Raw genomic sequence first — 27,811 nt, forward strand, 5'->3', positions numbered from 1 at the left:
AGAATTTCTTATCACACATTATGAGTTTTTAAATCAAAAAATGGCCTTCTGTAATACTCTATATTACGTATAAATAAAATCAGGAACGGTAAATTTTAAATTCATACTAAAATTTTTCATAATGACCTTTATTTTTTGGGCTAATAATTAATTTTTCAGGGAGAATATCTGATTTTTGTCGACTTCTAAAAAATCAGCTACTAGAAGGACGGTTGATTCTGCCGCTCTCGAATACAGCGTATGCTGTCGACTCTTTATCCGTGGCATGTATGTTTTCTAATATTATAAAAAAAAACTTCATGCAAATTTCTAACAGATTTTCGATCAATAGATATTTTCATTATTGTTGACATGTAAAAAGCATACAGTAATTCTATAGTAATAATGAACTCGGTAAATTAAATTTAAGTACCATCATTTGGTAAGAATACTAAATGATGGTCATTTAATTCATTTAGTTAATTACATATTTAGTTAATAACATTTAATTATTTCATAAACATTTTTAAATGTTTATGATTTCTCACTTCTCTCGCAACCTGACATACTAAATTTAATTGATACCACAATGAAATATTATAAATTAATACTTTATCAAGAATGAATAATATTTTTCTTTAAAATATTTAACCTGTTTTATTTATAATCGTGCCTGCAATCAAATAGTTCATATTATTCTGAGAGCCAATCAGAACAAACGATTCAGCTACAGGTCTCTAGTAATGTATGGTATGAATAGATATCTTTATTCTGTCTTAATCATGTTATTATTTATATATATGTAAATAAGTTATCTACATATTAGAATACGATTATCTGAGATAACCGTAGTCTTAATGTTCATGTAATTGGGTATTGTTTAAGTTTAATATTTAAAATAATAACGAATATAATTTTTGAAGATAACAAAGAGTGAAATGTTGAGGTGCTAAATTGTTTTAGCTGATTCAACATAAATTATTTTGCATAGTAAATGCCTAAATTTAAATGCACCGATAAAAAAAAAATATAAAATTTTTAAATTATAAAACTATGTGTTATTCCTTAGAACCATATGTTGTATATCTTGGAGAACCAATATAAGTTATCGAAATCAATTTTATTTATAGTATGAAGATAAAGTAACCATTAATTATTCTTTACAAGTAATTATTTTTGTATTTTATTAAAGATATTGGTCTACTCATACATGCGCTTTAATACATTTTTCGTAGTATTGGAGATTTAAACATTGATCATTATAAATTTAAAGTAATTTGATATTAATACTATTTAGGTATTTTACTTACTGTTGTTAATTGCAATAATTATATATGATATGAATTAAAGACTTCTTTACAGATATGAATAAATTCATAATGTTTTGTAATTGCTTATATGTAAGATTCAATATATTAGGCTTAGCAGTATTATATAAATGTAAAATCTTTTACCAACTAACTTTTTTACCTAAACGATGGATTCAGCTTACCATAAATAATAGAAGCACTTCTTTTTATACAATTTTAAGGTGTAAATGAAAAATCTTAATTAATTACAAATAGTAATTAATTACAAATAGTGATAAGTAAATAAACTATACTAAACAAATAGATGAATAAACTAAACAGTAGTTGCTAGAATCAACAATATTTTGCCAAAATAGACAAAATGAATTCTTTAGTTCATATTAAGGTACATCTGTAAAAAAAAAAAAAAAAAAGTTAATATTATTTTTTAATCAATCATTTAAATGAAACATGTTTTTTAAGTTAAATAATATTATTACATTCCTTTTGTAGTATAGTGAAAATACTAGTGAGGTATAATCCTTGTGAGGTATTATAGATTTAGGATAATTATAAAACTTTTTTTAAGATAATTTTGTTTTCCTTAGTAATATACTAATTATTTTTTAATGGTTTACAATCATTTTCTTCTCAGCTAGCATTTTTAGTAAAACAAATATTGAGTAATTATCTATAGAATATTAAATGTTGTTTTAATCTTAAATAAAAAAAATGTCAACATAATGAAACTTTAACTATGACTGCATTGGAAAAACTACTGCATTTGTTTCTTCAAATATCGTAAATTTTAAAGTAGCGTATCTTATTTAAAATTCATAAATTTTAATTTTTTTTTTTTAATAAGAACAAAAATATATAAAAATAATATGGAATTGTCATTTAAAAATCTGAAGTTTATACAAGTTCTAAGTATAAGAGATGATGGTAGAAATTAATATTTTTCTTATGAAACAGCTCATCAAAAATCCATAATGATTAAAAAAATAATTGTTTATAACTCTTGTATTTTTTTAGATATTACGTGAGACATAGTTAGCTGAATTCCATATATAGAATTTCATAATTTGTGATAATTTTTTTATTTATTTTTTTTCATTTGTACTTTAGTTAATTTAAGTAATTTTTTCAATATTTTATTAGTACTATAAACAAATCTAAAAATGTTGCGCAAGTTTGCTCGTGGAGAAGTCGAACAAAGAATATTACCTGGTTCAGATACCACTAGCACCATTTCCAGAACATATGATGAGTACAATCCATCTGAATCTAATTATGAATTATTTAATCAAGAAGCTCAAAATTATATAAATGTAGACAATGAAGAAAATATTGACTATCTAAATGATGAGGTATTTAAAAACAAATTAATTGATAAAACCTATTATTATTATTAATTAAATGAATTAGAAAAAACAGCTGAAATATATTAATGTTATTTTTTTTTTGCATTTTAGTTACATATATTTTTTTATCTTATATCCAGATAATACTATAATATTTCTTCTAAACATGATATATCATATCTCTTTTTATTACCTATTTTTCATATTCAAAAATAATACTTTCCATGTTACTCCAATGAAAAATCAATCGATAAACAATTTTAACAAGTGTAAAATAATAAATATAAACCAATTATTTTAAATTTTATTGCTATTTATAATTAGTAATTATAAAAAACCACAATGTCTGAAAATATACATAAGGAATTATATTTAAAATCAAACTTATATGCTAATACAACTAAATTTTTATTGTTTATGATTAAAAAAAAAAATATTAGCGCTTTATGTTATATCTTATTTGAAAAATCGCAAAAATTTAACTTTTAAATTATACAAGAAGAATTTACAGTTTTTTTTTACTATTATTTAATGCTAATGTTTTCAATTTGAAGATTCAAAAAAAAAAAAAAAATTTAGAGAGACACATCTTTACTAAACATTTTAAATATGTAAACTATTTTAAAGGAATGTTATTTTACATTTATTTTAGGAAACCCGTAAATTAGTAATAGAATCAAACATGAGTTGCGTTGAAAGTATTTCGCATATTGGTGGAAGGTTGGAAGAAGATTTAAGAGATTTAGAATCTGATGAAATTCATCTGTTTGAAAATTATAACTATAAAGACCCTTCAGATATTTCAAATAACTTGGAGATTGCTAAGTATAGAGAAAAGGTATTATTTATTGTAAATCTCAAAAATGTATATATAGATATATAATAGGCCTCATCCAAAAAAAAGTAATGGAATTAAGAAAACAAAAACTTTTGTGAACCGCATGTTTAGGACAAGTATAGATAATATATGACAATGATTAAAATTACTATCATAAAAAATGCTTTAATACAAATTAATGCAATGCAAAGTCCTACCACTGGTACTGGCCCAATATAGGTGTCCTCTGCTTCTTTCCTAGTTAGAAAGTCGAGAAGACAAGATTTAAATTCACCTGATTGTTATAGAGTGCTTTCAGAGACGCTTGACTATCACTTAAGATAGTAATTATCCTTTTTTTGTATACCAGTAGGTTCTGAGCTACCAGTATCGCCATCACCTGTGCTTGGAAAACCGAAAGTGTTGTGTCCATTAACATGCTGACATTTATTTGAGGTTTTAGATCCAATACCAGCACCTATCTTTGCTGATTTTTTGTATCAAACTGTATACATTACAAATCCTCTTTTTCTCAGTCAGGTGGTTAATTTTATTATATATTTAATTTTATTTTCTATGTCTAGTAATTTCCACTTTGTAGGGAATGGTATTCTTAAGAACCGGTTTGTTATAGTCCAAGGGGTTATCCAAAATGCCCAAGGGGTCTATCTCTTATATTACTTTACTGTGTTCTGCTGTGTTTCTTTCTATAGTCCAGATAAGTTGTAGAATCTTAGTGCTGTACCTTTGGTGTGAGCTTTAACGTCTAGATGCAAAAGAGGTAATTAGATTAGTGCCTTTCATGCAACCATTGTTGTAGTTGTTAATGCTTCAGTGATGACTATGGCAGCCATTTTCTGTATGCAACCAAGTTCTTTTCTGGCTGTAACGAGTGTTGTTCTGGTCCACTAAACCACGTCATCATACAAGATCATAGGTTTAATTACTAAAGTGTACAGCCAGTACATAACTCTAGGTTTAAGACCTCATGTCTTTCCAATTAATTAAGAAAATAACACTGAAATTATTATTTTTGAATTTCTTGTAAAATTTCCTTTACTTGAGTTTTACTTTTATAATTCTAAGTTAGCAAAAAAAAAGTTATGGGACATAGATCAGTTATTTCTATTAAATTTGACTCTTCGACTCAACTTAATAGGCCCGAGCACGGGTTAACCTAAACGGATCGGTCCCAAATTTTGAACAGCTCATTTTTTTGACCATTAAAAAGAAATTTGAATTTTGAGGGCCACCCTAGTGTTCAGTCCCCTGTTTTATTTTGCCAAAATTTCCAAGGTCTTCTTGGATTCTTTTAGCAGCCCTGGTATATGAGTGACCATCCATTTATATTTGATTGAATTGTAGGCTTCCAGTTGGATTTTTGCACCGTCTCAAGGTTTTATCAAGTTGACATGATCAGTGAGCTACTTAAGAGAGCTCTCTTGGGTTGCACTAATTACATGTGCTCCATCAATGAGTCTGATGTTTTCTAACCTGGTACGTCGGTTCCATTAGTGCCTGACAGTATCAAGTCTCCAACATAAAATTCAATGAGTAGCCCTTGCTCTGTGGTCAACTTGTTAGTGGAGTAGCCTGAGAAAGACCAGAGCCACTTTTGTCATCAATTACTACATCTCTATAGGTTGGTACCCCATGAATCTTCTTGAATAGAGGTTCTTGTCCTTTGACCTCAGGTTTTTGAGCTTCGGTTCCCTTATCTCTTTTAGTAATTTTTTCTGCCCCTCCATGATTACCCTGCTCATCTTCATCTTGCATCACTGACTGCCGCTTAATCTCTCAGGTCTAAGTTTCCGATTTTCGATTTTGTCAGCTACTGTTGCCAGATAATATTGTGACTCCTGGTCTGCATTTGTTGACATTTTAAATCTTTCCTTGGGAAGGTAAAGGGTCAGATTGATCAGATGACATTTAAAGTAAAAAATATTTAAATTTACTGATTTTAAAAGTTGTAAACTTTTTTGGAAGGTTTCCTCTATTTACGGGGAAGGAGACAAAATTTTTTCAAATTCTGAGGGTTTTGTTTTTAACTAGATACAATTTGTGATCTTTTGACATATTTTTGAAAAAAAATCAGTCCATTGAAAGCTGAGTAAAAATAGTAACAGATACAGAATAAAATAAATTAACACATCATGTTAAAATTAATACATTCTCAGCTTTACATCAAATCTAATATTGGGTACAATAATGATTTTCTAAAATTTAATAGTAACTGATACAATTTTGGATTATACCTAAAATATAAATTATTAAACATGAAGAAGACTCATTTTTGTGTGTTTTATAGATAGTTCAGACAATAAATTCCAACAGCACATTATTGATAACTGGTGTAACAGGGTGTGGTAAAAGTACCCAAGTTCCTCAATTTATATTGGATGACTGTATAACAAGAAAAAAACATTGCAATATAATTGTAACTCAGCCTAGACGTATAGCTGCAATTTCTGTTGCCAAACAAGTGAATAAAGAACGTGGATGGAGAAATGGACTCTTAGTTGGTTATCAAGTGGGACGTAAAAGAGATTATGATCCAAATACTACAAAAATATTATATTGTACTACTGGGATTTTGTTGCAAAAAATAATTAAAGCTAAGAATTTATCAGAATTTACACATATTATTTTGGATGAAGTCCATGAAAGAACTTTGGAAATGGATTTTTTATTATTGGTGATAAAAAAACTTATGAGGACAAATTCCAAATCCGTTAGGGTAAATAGTCAGATAATGCATAAACAATTTGTATATGTTTTTTAAATTACATATTTATAAATATACATACACTTATAAAATAGATAGTTTTAATGTCTGCTACTGCGGGTGCATTATTATGTGATTATTTTGGTGAATATTATGGACTGCCTCATAATAAATTTGTTCCTGCCTCGTCACTTAATGTTTCAAACAAGTTTAATCATAAAATTTATAAATATTACTTAAATGAACTTTGGCAATCAATTCCGTCAGTAAGTATAATTAATTGAATTTAATTTAAACTCTATAAATAATGAGTAAGATAATTTTTGAAATTGAGGTTTTTCTTCAACTTATATAATTTGGTGTATTACACCTATAGAGTAATTTTATTGTAGCTATACATTAATAATATTTGATGATAAAATAAAATATTTTTGTTGACAAAAAATTGCACAAATCAATTTTTATTTTCAAAAATAATAAAATTATATTACATAATAGTAAATTTTATTTATGACATTGTGTGTATTATAAAAAATTATTTATTTTTAATTTTTATTGTTATGAAAGGCTCGTAATATGGATTTAAGTAAGCCTCAAATAGATGAAGCTGGTTATGAAACAGCTATACATTTAATTAAAGAATTTGATAGATTAGAAGTGCAAGGTATTCACAAAAGGTCATCAGTTCTTGTATTTTTACCTGGAATTTATGAAATAGAGGAAATGCATAGACTTATGGAACTTATAATAGAATCTGAGTAAGTTGATATTCAGTATTGACATTTAGTTAGTATGGTATATTAAGTATATTTTGAGAAAAATATTTTTTGCATTTAATAACATTTATAATAAATTTTAACAATAACATAAACAAATATAATTTTTAAACACGCAGAGAAGTAAAATACCCTGTAATATATGTAAGGATACATTGAAATAAGATTTTTATATAGTACAACTAATGTTTATATAAATAAAGAAAATTGTATATCTTGCAACAGTTATTTAATTATAACTTTTTTTTTTATTATAATTTATATGTTGTAACAAATTACATGTCTACATATTAAAGTAGTAATAAAAAGAATAATGTTTAAGTAAAACTGTAATACTTAAATGTTCAGATATTTTTATAGATATTTTTTTTTTTTTGATTTAATAGTGTTTTGAGGGAGGCAGCTATTAATCACTTGTTTTTTTTTATAACATTTCCTAATTGATAGTGAACTGTACTTTCTGTCCTAGGTTTGAATTAAATATTTTGAACTGAATTTTAATCCAATCTGTTAGGTATGGAGTATTTGTTTATTGTTGGTTGTCTACAGTAAAACATACTACAAAGTCAGCAAATACGTCTGATTTTTTCTATGTTTGTTTTGTATTTAGCTAGGCCATTCTTTAGAGGTTGAATTACTTTGTGCTGTTTAAAAATTCTTTTAGTAGCAAGCCATAAAATCATTAGTATTTGTGTTACTTAAGTATGTGCGATAAATATTCTATCTGTTAATGTCATGTTTCCATTTTACTCTTCTGGTGAGTTAATTCAATCTTCTTTTGACTACATGGTCCTAATTCTTTGACAATTTCATTTTGTTTTTTATTAAGTTTTTATGTATAAAGGAAGGAATTTAAGTATCACTTTGGAAAACTGTAATATTTTTCAACTTGGACGGAAGTTATTGATATTTTTATTCAGTCTATGATATGTTTTACTTCTAAATTTATATCTTCTTCATTATGATGTTTCCTTTTTGTATTTAAGTTTTGGTCTAAGTTTATTTTGAACATTTTCCATATTACTATATAGCGTGTGTTATTTTTGGATATAATGACATGTATTGGAAACATGTATTTCTGTTTTAAGAGTTGATATTATTGGAATATGTTCTTAAGTTTTTTAATAACTTTATGATGTTAATTAATTTATATGTTAAATAGTAGAGCTATATTTAGTATTTCAGTCAAACAACCTGGATGGGGAAAGGTTGATTCCGAAGGTGAAGAAACTATTATTGCAATTTCCAAGGTAAATTGTAATAATTTTTATTGTTTTGGTTTTGTATTTTGGCATTCCTAAAATATTACCTAAAAGAATAGTTGTTATTCCTTTAAAAAGACGAAGCAAGTCATTTTTATTAATTTTCTTAATAAAAGATTATAGACAGAAATGATGATTATGTCGTTTTTATTGGTTGAAAAGAGGGATAATGACGTAACTTCTAAATTTTGTATATCTGGAAACTATTTTTGGTTTTATTGATTTTTTTTGATTAGAATAACTACTCCACCTGCAAAGTGAAAAGTATTTCTGCTATTTTTTTATATTTTATAGCTGTTAATTTTTAAATTATAATTCAGTTTAGGTGAATTTTGGTTATGCAAAAAACATCAATCTTATAACTCATTTAAAATTTAAATAGAACAGATTTTTTAAGTTTTATGCTATTAGCATTCCAATTTCCATTACAATTATATTGTGAAGGTTAATAACATGTATCATCATTGATTTTTATTTACTTGATATTCTGAGAAATTAAACTAGCTAATGAATTTATTATTTGGCCCAATCGAAATTGAATTTTTTAATATAGAAGACTATAACTTTTTGTAAATTCTAATTTATTAGGTTTTAGTTTTAGTTATTATTGAGGTGGACGTAATGCCCATGCACTCAGACCTATTGGTCCATTGTGCGCACCTCATACCAAATTGTCTTGATTCGGTTTACCCACCTAAGTGTTATCACCAAAGTGTTAATACATTACCAACCATAAAGTCACCTCTAAAGATGACCAAAGAGTCCTGTCTTTCTGGCGAAATTAAGTATCTCTCTGGGTTTAAGGTTTTTAATATCCTCTTTTTCAGGAAATGGTTTATTCAAGTAGTTTGATCTTAGTGTGGACAAGGCTTCACATTCGCACATGATGTGAAATGAGTCTTCCTCTTCTACTCCACACTTCCTGCACAATGGTGATTCCGATACCCCCATTGCGTTAAGATGCTTAAGCAGGTGACCATGTCCTGTCAGTAGACCAGTCAGGGTGCTTATTTGATGTCTAGTCATGCTATTAAGATCACCCAGCAATAAACCAGGGGTCTTGATAAACATTTTAGATTGTCTAGGTACTACCAAGTACTTCCAGATTTTCCTGTGTTGTTCTCTGCACCAAATCTTGGGTAACGCTTTGAGCGATTACTCAGTGAGTCCTACCACTGGTTCTGGTCCAACATAGGTGTTCTCTGCTCCTTTCCTGGCTAGAAAGTCAGCATTCTCATTCCCAGTGACGCCGTTGTGTCCCGGTAACCACGCTAGTGTAACTTTGTTGAACCTCGATAGTGATTCTAAAGTTTCCCTGCATTCGAGGACCAGCTTTGAATTCACCTGATCGTTACAGAGTGCTTTCAAAGCCGCTTGACTATCACTTAAGATAGTTATCTTCCTATTTTTGTATACCAGCAGGTTCTGAGCCCCTACCAGTATCGCCATCACCTCTGCTTGGAAAACAGAGGGTGTTGTGCCCAATGACATACTGACATTTATTCGTGGCTTTAAGCCCCAAATTCCAGCACCTACCTTTCCTGATTTTTTGGATCCATCTGTATATATCACAAATCCTCCTTTGTCAGTCAGGTGGTTAATATTCCATTCTATACGTGTAGTGATCTCCACTTTGTNCTCTACGTGTAGTGATCTCCACTTTATGAGGAATGTTATTCTTAAGAACCGGTTTGATATAGTCCAAGGGGTATTCTAAAAAGCCCTGGTCTATCTCTTTTAGTATTTTACCATGTTCTGTTGTATCACTCTCCAAAGTCCACATACCTAAGTTGTGGAATCTTAGTGCTGTAGCTTTGGCGTGAGCTTTCACCTCTAGATGCAGAGGAGGCAATCCAATTAGTGCCTCTAATGCGACCGTTGGTGTAGTTCTTAATGCTCCAGTGATGGCAATAGCAGCCATTCTCTGTATGCGACTAAGTTCTTTCCTAGCTGTAATGAGTGCTGTTCTGGTCCACCAGACCAGGGCACCGTACAATATCATAGGTTTAATCACTGACGTGTACAACCAATACATAACTCTTGGTTTAAGACCCCATGTCTTTCCCAAGGCTCTGCTGCAAGTCCACAATGTGGTCATTGCTTTTTTGATTCTTGACTCAACATGTGATTTCCATTTTAGCTTACTATCCAAGATAATACCTAAGTATTTTACTTCTGATTTTAAGCTAATTTCTTGTCCATTCAGAGTAAGAGTGTCCAGGTTGTCTAGTCCTATTCTCTTTCTAGTGAACATAACAACCTCTGCTTTGTTTGGATTAACAGATAGACCGTACTTACTACACCATATCTGTATAGTGTTAAGTCCTAAATTGATTAGGTTACTCAAAAGTTTTATTTGTGATAATGACTGTTGCTAGCTTTTAATTTATAAATGTGAGATTTTCTTTGGAAACCGAGTAAGTTTCTTTTTTAAAGAAAGTATAATGAAATATGATGAGTATTAGATGATAAATATGATGAGGCTCTTGATCTTTTGAGATAATGTAGTTTTATAGAGAAAATAAACTATACATATTTGAAAAAAAAAGTGTTTAGTGAAAAATTAAACACTTTTTCACAGGTAAATGCTATTAAAGAAAAAGCATTATACCACTTATGTATGATCAGCAAAAAGTAATTTATAACTTTATAAAAAGATTTTATTTAAAGTTAAAATTATTATTTTAAGGAAACATAAGTGGGCTTTAATACCTTTACATTCTTCAATTACAAGTGAAGAACAAAATCGTGTATTTGATCAACCTCCCATAGGCCATCGAAAAATAATATTGTCCACTAATATTGCTGAAAGTTCAATAACTGTACCTGATATAGCCTATGGTTAGCATATATTATGAAATACTTGCTATTAATTTATTTTTACATATATAATAAATTTATTTTTTAGTTATTGACTTTTGCCTTATGAAACAATTAAAAAATGAACCAAGATCAAATTACTCAATGTTAATTATGACTTGGGCATCTAAAAGTAATTGTGATCAAAGAGCAGGACGAGTAGGTCGTGTTGCAGATGGTAGGGTTTATAGACTTGTACCTCAATCGATGTATGATGTAAGTTTTTTTTATATTTTCCTCACATTATATTTTATATCATGGTTTTAAACTGGAAGTAACCAATACCATAGTGATATTACAAAACACTAAAACAAGAAACCACAAAATACAGCTAAGAGTATAAAAATATTTTATTGTAAATTATAAAGAATAAAAAACCTAAAATCAAAAATACCTCGAATTGAAATTAATAAATTTAAAAAAAAATATATAGCTATATATACAGAATACCGGCCAGTTCTAGACATCTAACTTTGACAAATCATTTTTATCCGACTATTATTTTATGGTACTTATTAAAATAATTTTTACACAATTAGACTACGTTATAATTAGTCTGGATTATATACCTTAAAAAATTTTGTAAGTTCTTCCAAATGTACCATTAGTCAATTCAATTTTTTCTTAATTCATTTAAAAACATAGTTATGTGTTTTTACTAAGGTTATAGTTTTGGGGATAAACCCACACTAAAACTAAAAATATTTTTATGCTACTATATCATCCTTCAACAGAGTTGCACAAACTTGGGACTCTTGTTGATCATGATAATTTTATTAATCTCTACTAAAAAAAATAAATAAAATTAGCCATTTTTTAGCTGTACTTTTTACAAAAAATTTGATGAATTGATAACGACTTTAGGATAAGTACATATTATAAGATAAATATATACTAGTATGAACTGTATCGACACAGCTATACACACACTTTATGTATTAAAATGCTTGTAACTCAAAACTATATATGTACTTTAAAAGTTTTAAAGTTATTTTTATTCATCAAAATTTTTTGTAAGAAAAGAGCTGAAAAAATTTAATTTAAATTTTTTTATTTATTAGAGATAAATAGTAAAAATAATGTATTAATGTAGTATAAAACTTCAAAAATAATTTGGATATAGGTTATTTACAGGGTGATTCATTAAGGATAAGACACTCATTTTCTCGGTAACTATTGAAAATTTTAAATTTTTGGTAAGGAAAATATTGTTTGATTCTAAAAACTCTACCATAATATGTAGTAAAAACATCATTTTTTTCATCCCTTTAAGGTTAGAAAACATTAACTTGATTTTTCTTAAATGGAAACCCCTATTTTGAATTTGTTATTATGATTTAAAATAAAAATATGAACAACTTTGCTCTTAATATTTTTTTTCCCATCAACTGTTCGTCTGTTACAGCTTGTTAAAGTTAAATGATTTTGGACTGAATTTCTATTATTATTTTACTGTACTACATATTATTATAGAGTTTTTTTAATCAAACAATATTTTCCTTACCAAAAATTTAAAATTTTCAATAGTTACTGAGAAAATGAGTCTCTTATCCTTAATGAATCACCCTGTATATATATATATATATACAGGATATTAGTTAATAATATTGTGCACAGTTGAGAAAAACACGGTACTCTGTTAGGTAAACTTAAAGGTATCATTGACTTGCAAAGAAAAGCCCCTTTTGACAACATTCAAGTTTGTTTACTTAATACAAGAAGCATGGCCTATAGTCAAAAAGCATAATTGTTTTGCAAGTCAGTACTACCCTTAAGTCTGCCAAAAATACACAGTATTTCTTGTTGTCTTGATATTTTACCCCACTCCTCAAAACAGTATATGGAAGAATTTAGTTATATTAAATTCAAAGATCAGTGAGTTTACTTATTCTTATTGGTGTTAATAATAATTATTTTTGACTCTTCTTGAATTGATTGTAAATATTTTTAGAGTGATTTCAAAGCTGAAGAAACTCCAGAAATGCTGCGCTGCTCCTTAAGTCGTATTGTGTTAATGTCTAAAGTTTTAGACATGGGATCACCTCTTATGCTTCTAAAAACAGCAATGAGTTTACCTGATATCAAGAATATACGTTTAACTATCCTCACTCTCAAACAAGTAAAATAATATTTGAATAGTGTTTTAAGATTACTTTTAAAGTAGTCTTTAAAAATTATAACAATATTTTATTTATTGTTATAAGGTTGGTGCACTTCTACCCACAGTAAATGGTATAATATCTGCTTATGATGGTGATATTACATTTATGGGAAAAGTAATGTCAGTGTTACCTCTTGAGCCTCCAATGTCAAAATTAATTTATTTTGGTTATATCTTCAATATCATGAATGAAGCTATTATAATGGGTAAAAACATCTTTAGTTTATATTTTTAGTAAATGATGGGTTATGTGTTTAACTTTTAAAGTCAATTACTAATTTTATTTATATTATTTTCTTTGTGTGTGTGGAATAGTTATAAATAATTCATATTTTTTTTCTTGCATTACACTTATGAAAATTTATTTATAAAATAGTTTCTTACACTAGGTTGATGTAATATCACAAAAAAATCCCATTTAACTGAATATATATATTGTATATTTATTTTTTATAATTTAAATAAATAACTAAGTTACTTAAAATATTTCTCTCAATGTTTCCTTATTATCTTTTAGCATGTGGATTATCAGTCAAAAGTATATTTAGCCAGCCCTTTAAAAAACAATTGGACGGATATACTCAAAAATTAACTTGGGCTAATAATTCTTGTAGTGATCCAATTGCTTACATTATGCCCTTTAAGGTAAAAAATAATAATTGAAAACATTTTAATATACTTTTATTAGTTTAATAATTGAATAGCAGTTAATTCATTTTGTATGGCAAAAGTAAAATAATTATACATAATAGTTTTTGTACATAAATTTGGTCTTAATTTTTTTATAGCTTTGAAAAAAATGCAGGTGTATATTTTTGGTTTTATTAAAAAATAATTCAAATTAAGGAAGACGTTATAATGATTATAGAAATATCATCATGCAATTAATTAATAATTACATGAATAGTGTATACCTAGTAAAATAAGCTAGGTGACATTAAAAAGTCTAAAGTATTAATGATATTTTTATTACTTTGGTATACTGATTTCATTTGGAGTGTGTCGATTTTTCATTGGTTAATAATAATCAATTAAATGTTTATTATTAACAAATAAAATGGTGTCATTTTACAAAATAATGTACACCATTTTTTTATCAATTACTTTTATGTGGTTCTATTATTTATAGAGGCTTTAGACATTTTAAATGGCTGTCTTTAATATTATTAACTTTTATTTTTAGTAGCCAGAGGCTAACACTGAATAATACTAAAGAATTCTCTACTAGTTTGAAAAAAAAATTATTTTGATAAAGTTGAATGCATACCACAAAAATTATACCGGTTGATTGCTTTGAATAAATTCAAAAGTAAAATACGAGCTTAGAATAATTTTTATATGTTTGAAATTTTATTTTGGTAGAATGAGTGATTCTATTTAGACAAATAGTTTATTTTATATTAAAAATAATGTAATTAATATAATTTTCTCATAATTATATATATATATATATATTAAATATTAAATTATTTCTTTCTTACTTATTGTTTTTATTTAAGTATCAAGATTAAAGAAAAAATTCTGCATATACTAATTTAATTTGTAGCTGATATAAGTTATTATATTATTAATATTTATAATATGATTTTTAATTAAAAAGTTAACCAACATTTTAACTAAGGATAAAAATTTTTAGTATAAAATAATTCAGTAGAAAATTTATGAATTGATTATATACCCTAGGAAAGACATAATTTGGAAAGTAAAAAATTATATAAAAAAAAAAGTTTACTAAATTTTTTTTTGTATTAGCCCTTCACATTAAACACTGGTATGCTACTACTAACATGTATATATAAATTCCTTAGTACATGTTTAATATTGTAATATAATAAAAAAAACTTCATTTCTTTTTAAATTTTAGGTTTGGCTTCATGAAAAACCTAACTTTGATCGTAATAAATCTCTTGAAAAAGATTGGGCTTTTAGAAATTATATTCAATTATCTGCCATTCGAGAATTATATGATCTTACTGAAGATGTCAATGACAGGTTAAAAAGATCATTCAATATTTTACGAGGATCAGGAAATATGAAATGGGAACGTCCTGAACAAAAAGCTTTAGCCTCAAAGGTAATTAAAATAATTTAAAAAAATGTTTGGTTTTTCTTTTAATTATGTGATTGTCACAGAATTATGAATATTATAATATGATAATATTCAATTTATTGAAAATATTTGTATTAATTTTAATTATTAAATTTTTTATAATTGTTGTTTCTGATGTTATTTTATGTAAAAATATATTTAGTGTATACGAAATTTATTTTACAATATATGGTCAAATTACTATGTATATGTAAGAAATAAATCTACAATCATAATTGTTATAATATATTTCAACAAGGAACTTACAATAGTAATTTTATAATTATACTGATAATAAGCAGTTAGATAAGTCACATAAATTTAAATCAATAATGCAGGATAAATGTATTTAAAATACCATTAATTTTAAAATTTACATTGATCTTATAGAACATTATAAATGTCCTATTAATGAACTGCTAATACCTTTTGAGCTAAAAAATATTATGTACAGGATACTGAAATGTGTGTGAGATACTGTTGAGCTGTTTTAATTTATACTATTAATAATTTAAAAGATTTTAAGATTTACATATTTGTAAATGATGCATGTCCAAAATAGTAAATTTTACTTTTACCTAATTTTAAAATTTTAGAGGTCTAATGATATATTACACATACAACATTTTTTTACTATCAGTTTTCAGGAGGATAAAATGATGAAATCAAAAATTCGATTTTATCAACAAACGCAGTTTTTTTCTTTATCTTATAGACAAATAATCCTAAAATTAAAAAATGGAGATATGTTATTTGTGAATTTGACTAATGATATTTTCGTTGTGAAAACATCCAAAAAATTTCTGTCTTTCATATAATGGTTGTGGTAACTCCTTTGTGCTAGCCTCATTTATACACATTGTTATTAAAAATTAACTTCAATATATGTCATTATTATAATAAATTTAAAAAAATGCTGTGGTAGGTTCTTGTCTACACTGCCAGTATGTAAATCATTACTGATTTTAAAGTATTATTGACTACTAAATTTATAATATTTTTCATTACTACTATATATAAATTATTTTAATTTAGGTGATATTAGCTGGAGCATTTTATCCGAATTATTTCATACGTGGAACAAGTAATGCTTATACTGACCAGCATGAAATAAGTAAGCTTATGGATAATCATGATCCTAATAATACTGTTTACTTAACCGGATTTCCTCATGATCAACCCAAAGAATTGTATAAAGAAGTCATTGAAAATCTGTTTCCTGAGAAACTTGTTGGACAAACAAAAGCTCATTTTTCCACTTCAAAGTAAGACACTTTTACTTTTAAAATGAATTTTTATTTATTTTCACAATTATATAATATTTAAAATAATTGAAAATTACTATACAATAATAAAAATATAAAACTGGAATGTTCCTTATTAATGAACTTCTCAGTGTAATTACTACAACATTTAAATTATTATTTATATATGTTTTTAATAATTAAAAAGAAAAAATGTTAAAATGAATTAGAAATATTTAAAAATATGGCTATAAAGTGCTACACAAATCTGTTCTCATGAGAATTCAAATCTCTTTTCTTAAAATTTTTATATACTTCCATCATTATCATAATACTATTATATTCTCTTTATTTTTGTTTTATCTTAAAGTAAAGTGTATGTAGAATTTCAAAGAACTTCTCATTTTTCACAAGCTAACAAACCACAAGAAGTTAAACTTCACTTAGTTCCAGGGAATGTGTCTTTTGGTGTTTATGTGGCTTTAAAAATGTATAAATTGAAAGCTGAATTTAAAATACCTCTTTTAAAGTAAGTTTTATAACTGTGACATTAATGTTGTGGTGTAATATATTCTCAAGAACAAATTATGTTTGTTTGTTAATTTTTTTAATAAAGCTAATTACTGCATAACTAATCATATAATTGTACTTTAATAGATAAATGTATGTAAGGGTTCTCAAACAATATAGATTTTTTGAATATTCTTGGGTAATTTTGTTATTGATTATAGAATTTTCAGTTTTGATTTTTAAATAAATATTTTTTTTAAAAAAAAAAAATGTGTATTGTGGTGAAGTTGCTACTTTAGTACTGATGTTCATCTTAACTGTCCACTATTAGTTCCTAGAAGAATAACCATAAGGAATTGTCAACAGTGACATATACCTTGCTTCTTTACTGGTTCCCTTAGCCATAATGAGATTGTGTCAAGTAATTGGCTGGTGTAAAAAACCTGTCAAATCAATAAGGTAGATCCCAAATAATTGGGTTAAAGACTAAAGGTAATAATGATTAAAAAAAAATAATTATTATTATAACTTGTACTTTTAGACTGAATAATACATTATGATATTATAAAAGAAAACACAAACTTTCACACTAAATATCGGTTATAAATATTGAATTTTTCAGTGGAAATTATTATTGTTTGAATGATTGCCTATAATTGAAATGAAAAATAACAAATAATAATATTATGTATGTATAAGATCACTTCCAATTGCTTTTTTTCTCTCGTTTGTTTTTAATATAGATAAACATTTTTCACTGTAAATTAATACAAAATTCAAATTTTTACAAATTTAAAACTATAGAAATTTAACTGCTTTACATTAATGATATATTTTTTTACAATTTTTGTAAATTAAAAAAGATATATATAAATTATATTCATAGTACAAAACTATAATAATTATAAAACTATTGCAAACATAAACTAAATTAAAAATTATATTATAACACTTGCCACCAGAACATGCTGGACTACTTTATATATGCATTTATATTTCTTGTAATATCAATATTATAATAAACATTGCAGATAATACATTGTTTGAGAATCCTAATACTTATATATAACATTTTTGTTCTGCAATTTTCTAATCTCATTATAATAATTTAAATTTATTTACCTTATAAATTTTATTAAATTATAAAATATTTAATTTTAATGAAAGGCCTTCAGATGCTGAAAAAAAAGTGAATGAAGTGAGAAAAAAGTTAGCAGAACAAAATATTTCAAGGATAAACTCATTACCAGTTAATAAAAGCATCATTAATGAGATTAAAGATAATATGAAATATATATCTGTACTTATATCACATGTAAGTTTCTTTAAACTCTTTAATTCTTGCTGTTGCGTATACATGACAGAGGAGTCAAAAGGTTAAAAATATAATCTATTTATGAATTAAATTTATTGCAAATTATTTATTTTCAAAATCTTAAAAATCTGTAAGTTGTTTAAACAGTATGATATTTTATTTTAACTCTAGCTTTTCATCATTTTCCACCTTATTAAAATATATATATATAAGATTTAATTAATAAAATATGTACAAAATTAACAATAGTAATTTATCAAAAAATAAAATTATAATAATTTTTTTAGGTAGAGACTGTTGGGCGGTTTTGGGTTCAGCTAGCTGATGTAACTATAACACAAAAATTACAGTATATATGGGGACTTTTAAATGACCAAAACAATGAAGATAATTTTGTAAAAGCAAGTCCAAATGATTTAAATATTGGATATACTTATGTTGTAGAATATAATAGTGATTTGTACAGAGCAGAATTGATAAGTTTTTTACATGGCCCACAGGAACAATATAGGGTAAAAATATACCAATATAATAATTTTATTTAAAGTGTATTTAGTTAAATTTACCATCTTTTTTTAGTTTTTTTTAATTGATTTTGGAGTATCTGCAGATTTTAAGATTGATGTTGTTTTAAATTATAAAGATAAAACATTTAAAACTAAAGTTCTTAGTGTCCCTAAATTAGCTATTGAATGTACATTTGCTAATATTGGTCCTGCTATTAATGGTTCTAGTGTAAATAGATGGCCAGAAGATGCTAATATGTTATTAAGTAACTATGTCCAACAATATGGTTCTAAGACCTTAGATGGAACTGTAAGTAGAAATACAGTTTTAGGTTTAATCAAAATATATAATTTTTAAATTAACATATTTAAAATTATTACTAAAATTTTAATTTTAGATTTATTCAATAATAAATAATATCCTGTCATTGGAAGATTTAAAAACACCAAATTCTTTTGTTCAAGAATTAATAGAAAAAAAAATTGCATGCCATATTGAAGAACCTTATAAATCAAAGGTATCTTATAAACTTAAAATTATTTTTGAACAATATTTTATACACTGATTATAAAGTAAATCAGTTTATTTATACTTTATATTTACATGATAATAATAGCAACAGATAAAACAATAAATTTAGTTAAATTATTTTATGAGATATTCTTCTACATTAATCTAAAGTAAAAATTATTTTAGGCTAACCACGAAATGAGATGCCATGCATTTCGGAATTATAATCCATCAAAACATACAACTAATAAAAATAAAATATCAAAATTTCAATTAAGATCTCCATCTGAACATGAAGCCTATACTATAGTAAGAAATCTATACTATTTATTAGACATAGTTTTATTAACTTTAATATATTTACAAATTTTGTGATAGTAATAAGACAGGAACAATAAAATTAACTTTAATATATTTATAATTAAACTTGAACTATTTAAATTAATTTTAAAGAAGTATAAATGGTTTTTAGTTAAAAATGATAAATTACAACAAATTTGTGATACGTGTTTATATATGTGACCCTAAAAATGCTAATCAAAGACTGATTAACGGTTGTTGGATGTTGATTTGTATTTATGTCAACGTCACAAATAAGTGATAAGAGATCTTGAAATTTGTTTAATAGGCAATTAGTAAAACACAAAACTGTTGATCTATTACTATCTTAATCCAGGTGATATATAGATCAACGTGACAGTAATATCAAGGACATGTCACAAATATTATATTAGAAAAATATTTTAAAAAGCTTTAGCTAACTGTACATTGCAAACCTTAAATAATAATGATTACTCAAAAAAATAAAAACTGATAATAAGTGTATTTGTTTTTAATGTATTCTTATTTTTTTCTATTTATTTATTCATTTTCTTTTAGGAATGTTTTAATTTTCATGTATTTATATAAAAAATTTCTTTTATATACATTATAAATTCATTGTCTACAATGTTATCATAAATTATATTATCATACGTTTATGTAACATGATTATAATTAAAGTAATTTATATTTTTAATAAAAGTTCAACATAATAAGTATTTTAATTAAATACTTACTCAAGGAAAGATTGATAAGCATAATATTGTTCAAAAATATTAAAAAATATTACGTAGATCTATGCACAAAATAATAATGAAATACTAATTATATAGTAATAATTTATTATATATATATTAATTCTTTATTGTTCTCAATTTTAGCATACATTAAAAGGACCATTCAATCCATTAGAAATGACTGTTCATGGTATCAATAGACATTCTATTTCTAAAATTGTCTCGATAGAAAGTCAGTCTGTTAATTCAGTATTGTTAGATACAAATCCAGATAGTTATCATGAAAGGTACATTTTTCATAACTAATGATCTCGTATACTAAAATCAAAACTGTCGTAACTAAAAAAATATGAAAAAATATTTATCAGAAACTCTAAAGTGTGCTTTCAAATAGTTCAATAAAAATTATAATTATTCTTTTTATTTTTTTGAGTGTCAATATTTTGATCTAGGAGTATAGGTGCAACTAGAACAACATATTTCAGAGGTTCTAATTTAATTTTCTTCTAAATAATAATTTTTAATTTAAAAATATACATGATTTTTTACATTCTTTAGATGGAGCCTTCCTAGTTGTGCCTTTAGGTATATGAGATATGTTACCGTATTTAACTCCCCTTTATGTAATCAGAAAAGTTTTCATTATGGTTTACATATGATGAACATTTATGTATTGATAAATAGGGTTTTTTTTTTGTAAAAAGGTGATAAATAATTGAGTAAAGGCTTTAATTAGGATATGATTACTACTAAGAACTATACTTGATAATATTTCACAATATAAATTATTATCTTGTAATATTTTATAGATTATTTGTAGCTGGAAATGTTTCTGCAAATGAAAATGAGAGATTAACATTGTGGGATACAACTATGATGCCAAACATTGCTGGAATGCCTGCTATTATTTGTCTTATGTTCTCCCCTTGTGTTGAAATAAGGTAAATATTTTTATTTAAAATTTTTTGGTTATTTAGAAAACACTATTACTGATTTGCTTGTGATTCAAAAGCAAACAATTAAATACCAATAATGAGGGTAAAATGTGGGCTTGATTTTATTATTTTTAGATATTCTTTGTTGAAACTCTCCATAAATTTAAAAATTAATTTTAATATCATCCATATCACTGATTTAAATGTTGTTATTAGTAAGTCATTTTTTTAATTATAAAATTTTCTTATGTAAAATTAATTATTATTATTTTTTTGAAGTTATATATTGATTTTTATAACTTTTTGGAAAGAAAAATAATTAAACTTGTTGTTCTGAAGATTTTGTTTAAGATACAACTAACCAATCACCATGCTTAATCGTTTCTGTCAGATTGCAATTAAATTCAAATTAAGGCATTTTGTTTTTATTTTAAATTTTAATTGAATATACCTTATATTTTTTTATTTTATAATGTATACATTTTTTAGTAGGCGCAAAATAATCTTATAAATAATTTAAAATTTTAATATTTTTTTTCATTTCATGAAAGGAGAAATTATTTCAAAACAATAAATTTCATCATATAATTAATTTTAATTGCATATTTGTTTGTATTTTTCAAATGTATAAAATAAACATTTTATTTTCAGTACTTGACAGTAAGATTGATATTATTAAAAAAATGTATTGAAATAACTCAATTAATTAAATCTTTCATGTGTAAAACACTTAAATATATTTTTAAACATTAATATAATTTAACCCATTTTTTAATCTAAACTATATGCACCTAATTCATATTCACTTAGTTTATAGGTTTAGTAAATTTTGTTTTTTTTAGATGCAACTCTTCATACACAAAAATGATAGGAGCTATTTGTGGTTTAGGATATGATCCTGAAACTTCTAGGCCACTTTTTGGAGAAAATGACATTGAAATTACTTTTGATACTGTAATAGATAGATCAATACTAGAAAAAGTAATCTATATCATTTTAAATTAACTTTTAATAAATGTCTATATATAACATTTTAATAAATATGTAGATAAATACAGTAAGAATGCTCTTAAACAAATGTGTAAATCCAGAAGATGAAGAAGGTCCTGGAGAAATTTTTGAATTGCAACGTAAATTAATAAGTGAAATTATGAGGTGAAATTTAATTTTGAATAAAATAATTTATTAAATATTTTTTTATAAAATCAATATTATATTTTCAACTTTTTTTATTGAAGACTTATTGAATAAAAAATTCATTGTGTATTACGAGTATCTGGGGATGAAGTAAAACATTTTAGGTTCAATGTGAAGCTGAGAAGGTATTAATTTTACCGTGATATGTTTATTTATTTTTTTTGTGTTTGTTACTAATTTTTTTCAGCTCTCATTGGACCCATTTTTCTCAATAATACGTCAAAAGATCACAAATTGTATCTAGCTAAAGACATTACCCTTAAAAATTTTAAAAATTTTTATTTGTTCCCCATAAATGTGATATAAAAAATCCCCCCAAAAAATTACGGTTTTTAAAATCGGTAAATTTTGACATTTTATTTCCTTTTTTTTCTTAAAACTACCATAACTTTTTCAAAAATTAACAAATCAAAGTAATTTTTTTTAAATAGAAATCTTAGAAATTTTCCTTTTATTTGATATAATTTTTTGAAAATTTGACCCTTTATACAGAGGGGAGATTCAAAATAGCAACTTTTCTTATGAAACTCAACTTTTTGAACTTAACTTTTGAAAATGTTCCAGAAATACTGCGTTCTTTAAATATATGTTAAATTAAAACTTATATTACATACTTTAAATATAAAAAAAAAAAATTTGTCTCGACAACTTATCTTCTATGTGCAAATAGCTGCCATAGTTAAAAAACATACTATTTTTATGTTCAAATTTTATTTTTGTTTGTTTATTTTAAAATACTTTATAAAAGTTTGCTATTGTAATGAGTTCATCAATAAATATAAAATTTACATGAATCTAACTTACATTAAATACAAATTTATACTTATTTTGCCTCTTCAAAATTAAGAAAAATGACTTTTTGTAAACTTGAAAATTTGTATAAAAAGTAGAATTTTTTCAACTTAACTTTTGAAAATGTTCTGAGAATACTGCGTCTTTTAAATATATGTTAAAATAAAACTTATTTTATGTACTAGTAGAACAAAAAATACAAATTAATTTTGCTTTTGAAATAACTTAATAGAATTAAAAACTATATACAGATTTGTATTGAAGCGTTTTTTATGATAGTGATTCTAATCACTATCATCTATACTTTACCCACTATGCCATGACCATACTGTCTATAATAAGTTATTAACAATTTGAAGCAATGACTGGTGTAGGTGAGAAGTAGGGATAGCTATTTTATCATTAGTCATTTCCCGGCTGTACTCTTCGTCTTACCTAAGTGTAAAAATAAGAATAACATCTAAAGTACTAGTTTATTAGTTTATTAATTATTTATTTATGTAAATAAATGTAAGGAGTTGGCTTGGGCTAGTGGGTAGAAACGTATGTTTTGTGCACTAGGTAGATTCGGGTGTGTTCCACAGAGTGCCAATAAGATTTTTCTTGTGATTTTCTCATTGATGATATTTGGTCACTGGTGTTAGAATAAGATATATATATATATATATATTTATTTATTTTATTAATAATAATAATATAAAAATATTATATTTTATATTATCATTTAATTATATTTTTATGTATGCAATTTTATTTTAGAATTTGTGTAATTAAACTATTTCTTTCTTCTTGTGGACGTTTCCCTTCTTATTTGTTTGTCTATTACCTTTTCCCAAATTTTCAAATTATATTTACTGTATTTAAAATAAAAACTGCAGTGCATATTTTTAAAATCACTTCAAGTGAATTAAATTAACAAATTATAAATTTATATTTATATTTATTAATAATAATAATAATGAATTATTGTTATTAAAAAGTAATATGTTAATTAAAATAAATATTTTAATATTAAAAATCAAGTTGTATGAATTTAAAATTCAAAATATATTTATATTATTACAATTTGAAAAGTGTCACTAACGAGTTTCTTCCTTTAAAATGTAATTTATTTCTACTTTTATCATATATGCTTATTGTGCTCATTGTACAGATTATATATTTCTGTTAAAAAAATATAAATGTATTATTACAATAAATTGTGAACAATCATGAAATGTAAACATTTATCAAACGCTCACGCTTATTGAACTTATACATTCATTGAACAATGAAATTTTAACCGTATTCCTAATAGAACAATAGAATCTGTTAAACAAATGTTTACGTTTGTGAAAAAAAAAATATTGGCCTTATATATTAATACAATAGAATCCGTCTGTGATGGCTAAATTTTACAGCTAAATTTGATGCGTTATAATCTATTATTTTTTTCATACCTTGTGTAAAGAACTTTTATTTCAAAAAAATGATTATAAAGATTTTAAATTTGGGTCCATTATTTGCATTTATTTAACAAAATAAATTTTTATATTTTATTAAGTACTTAGTTACATTTGATTTTAATAATTTTTTACTTTTTATAGTATTTTTGCAGATCCTTTGAAGACTAAAGCACCAGAATCGGTACTTAGAAAATATATGTGGGGAGCACTACCTAAACCAAGAATGCTTATGCCATATTGTGAGGATAGCCCTGTGAATCACCCAATGGCTGGTTCTGATGTTTACAAATTACTTTGGGGTGTAAAATTGTCATCTAAGCTCACTATTGCAGAATGTAAAGCTTTGATGTATAAATTGTGTAAAGTTAAAAGATTAAAAGATAAGTAAGTTGTAAAATTTTAATTTATTCACTAATAATACTATACCCAAATATGGTTTAATGAATATGATGTAAATATCAATATATTTTTTAATTCTTATATAACTGATCATTTAATAGTATTCCAAATATAAGAAAAATTACTATTATAATCCTAACTAACCTGACTCAAATAAAAGTAACTTAAAATATAGTTTTTTAGAGCATAATTGCTATAATTTTATAAAAAAGAAGCTCGTAATGTAGGCTAAGTCATTAAAAATAACAAATATTTTAAGACAACAATTCAGGACAATATTTTTTATTTTTTATAAATGACGAACCCTAAAAATATCAGTACAATATTTACAATGTTTATAATGAGATAGGTCTCATTTTTTTAATTTATAATTAAAGCAATGGTACTGATAATTTTTATGGGTTTTATAAGTGAGCATCTCAAAAAATGTCTCTGAAGGTTTTCTGTTATTCTACTTATTCCAAGTAATAAAGAAGTAAATATTTTAATTGTGTTTGAATTCAAATTATTTCCTCAATTCTAAGATAAATGGGCTTGTTTTAATATCTGTTATTTAAATTAAATTATTTGGATGAGTGAATAAGAATTAGTAATATAATATTCTACTACAGTTGGTATATATTATATTTTTATTATTTCTGTTTAAAATTTTAACTAAATTGTTTAAAGATATTTAAATTTACATTAATTAATTTCTTTCACATAAAGTATTTTTGTATAATTTTTATATTACTTAATCTAATTACCTCTAATACAAGATGTATTGTAATGGGTTAGTTAAAAACTTGTAATATTTTGTTTATTAATATAATTTAATGATATATGCTAAATTCACATTTACTAAAAAATAAATTAGTAATTCTTTGAAATTTGAATTCAGATTGAATGGCTAAGTAAAAAAACGATAATATTCTATAGCACCAAACTTTTAACATTAAAAGAAAATTTATTTTTCTAATATTAAATAAAAACTTGTTATAAAAATATGTATTTTTTAGCTTCGATGCGAAGCTGAGAAGGTATTGGTTTTACTATGATGTGTTTTTTTTTTGTGTGTCTATTACCACTTTTTCTCAGCTCTCACCGAACAGATTTCTTTCAATGATATGTCAAAAGATCACAAATCGTATCTAGTCGAAGATATTACCCTCAAAAATTGAAAAAATTTCCCTCATTCCTTGTAAATGGGAGAAACCTCCAAAAACATTATAAATTTAAAAATTGCTAATTTTCGAAATTTTTTTTACTAAAAACTGCCGTAACTTTTTCAAAAATGAACATATTAATATAATTTTTTTTTTTATAGATGCTTGATGTCTTTACTTATCACTTGGTATATTTTTTTTGTAAATCTGACACTTAACCTGCCCACANCTTATCACTTAGTATATTTTTTTTGTAAATCTGACACTTAACCTGCCCACAGATGGGGATTTAATATGACAACTTTTTCACAAAAAATTAACTTTTTCAACTTAACTTTTAAAAATGTTCCGGAAAGTCTGAGACTTTTATATATATATATATCTTAAACTAAAGCTTATGTAATTTACTTTATTATGCAAAAAAAAATTTGACCTCTGGACTTGTCTTCGTGGTGAAAATGGCTACCAAATACTATTTTTGTGTGAAAATTCTCGATTTTATTTTTTACATTTTTTACTTTATAATGTTATAACTTATTGAAAAGTGTATTGATCAACACAATTTTTTTATGATAATTAATATTTTTTAGTAATCCCTTTTTCATTCGACATACTTTATCTTAATCAGGATATTCATAAGGAAATAGCAGATCATGTAGCTTTTGGAATAATCCTCCAATTTTTTAAAATTAAACTATCTAAAGATTTGCATCGAAGCATTTTATTTTGATAGTGATTTTAATCACTGTCAGATATCATTATACTTGATCCAACTATGCCACGTCACTACTTTGCCGCGACCCCCTGTACTGGGTTCTTTTTATACTCAACCTTATACCTCTTAAATCTGACATTGTAAAAATAGTCACTTTTTTAATTATCTCATTCCATTTCAATTTTCTACTCAGTGATTAAATTATAGTAGTCTTATACACAGTAATTTTTTAATTTATAGCATTGATTTCAATTCTCATACAACCGAAGTGAGTACAGAAGAACTCCATTGTCCATTATGTACTTTTATGTTTTCGAGTAACAAATCCATGCAAATCCACTTTCAAAATCCTCAACATATTGAAAATTATAAGAATGCCAAAGAAGAGTTACAAATGTCTTATACTGGACCATTTACTGATATAAAACATTTATAATTCAATAGTACCATAAAAGTAATTGATTCAAATTTTTTATTTTAATTTTTTTTATATACTTTTTTTTAATATTGACTATGAATTTTGTTCATAATAGAAAGTTATTATTTATTTTGTTATCATTAATATAAGGTTACCAATTAAATTTTCATTTTTATGCATTATCTATATTTTTATGGTGATCAAAAATATATGACGCTATTAAGTTAAATGATTTTAATTTTATATTTTATTGAAATAATGATTTTAATTATTATAAAATAATAATAGACATAATAGTCT

The 27,811-nt window shown here is 25.0% G+C and overlaps 1 protein-coding gene across 6 annotated transcripts; it reads left to right on the forward strand.

Annotated features, from left to right (window-relative positions):
* Positions 1 to 27,740, forward strand: LOC126902942 (ATP-dependent RNA helicase TDRD9). Of its 6 annotated transcripts, XM_050680732.1 has the most exons (26): positions 1 to 88; positions 160 to 267; positions 2,430 to 2,638; positions 3,285 to 3,470; positions 5,758 to 6,186; positions 6,270 to 6,440; positions 6,742 to 6,932; positions 10,902 to 11,053; positions 11,121 to 11,287; positions 13,023 to 13,190; positions 13,276 to 13,438; positions 13,750 to 13,877; positions 15,097 to 15,306; positions 16,357 to 16,586; positions 16,936 to 17,094; positions 18,243 to 18,390; positions 18,678 to 18,902; positions 18,970 to 19,206; positions 19,295 to 19,414; positions 19,594 to 19,716; positions 20,610 to 20,752; positions 21,275 to 21,406; positions 22,243 to 22,381; positions 22,449 to 22,555; positions 24,976 to 25,218; positions 27,334 to 27,740. In XM_050680732.1, exons 3-26 carry the CDS (start codon positions 2,450 to 2,452, stop codon positions 27,527 to 27,529), a joined length of 4,356 nt encoding a protein of 1,451 aa, XP_050536689.1. In that variant the 5' UTR covers positions 1 to 88; positions 160 to 267; positions 2,430 to 2,449; the 3' UTR covers positions 27,530 to 27,740. The 6 variants fall into 6 exon arrangements, 5 of the variants coding, with proteins under 5 accessions (XP_050536689.1, XP_050536692.1, XP_050536691.1 ...); XM_050680735.1 differs by lacking the exon at positions 1 to 88 and having other exon boundaries at positions 149 to 267; XM_050680734.1 differs by lacking the exons at positions 1 to 88; positions 160 to 267 and adding an exon at positions 566 to 729.
* The last annotated feature ends 71 nt before the right edge of the window (positions 27,741 to 27,811 follow it).

Source organism: Daktulosphaira vitifoliae, unplaced genomic scaffold (assembly GCF_025091365.1).
Source record: "Daktulosphaira vitifoliae isolate Bord-2020 unplaced genomic scaffold, ASM2509136v1 Scaffold_3, whole genome shotgun sequence".
Lineage (NCBI taxonomy): Eukaryota > Metazoa > Arthropoda > Insecta > Hemiptera > Phylloxeridae > Daktulosphaira > Daktulosphaira vitifoliae.

Coding starts and splice junctions, on each gene's coding strand:
- LOC126902942 (XM_050680732.1), top strand. CDS start 2,450: ATGTTGCGCAAGTTTGCTCGTGGAGAAGTCGAACAAAGAATATTACCT. Junction 6,933..10,901: donor GAACTTATAATAGAATCTGA/GTAAGTTGATAT, acceptor TATTATTTTAAG/GAAACATAAGTGGGCTTTAA. Junction 19,415..19,593: donor AAGAACCTTATAAATCAAAG/GTATCTTATAAA, acceptor AAATTATTTTAG/GCTAACCACGAAATGAGATG.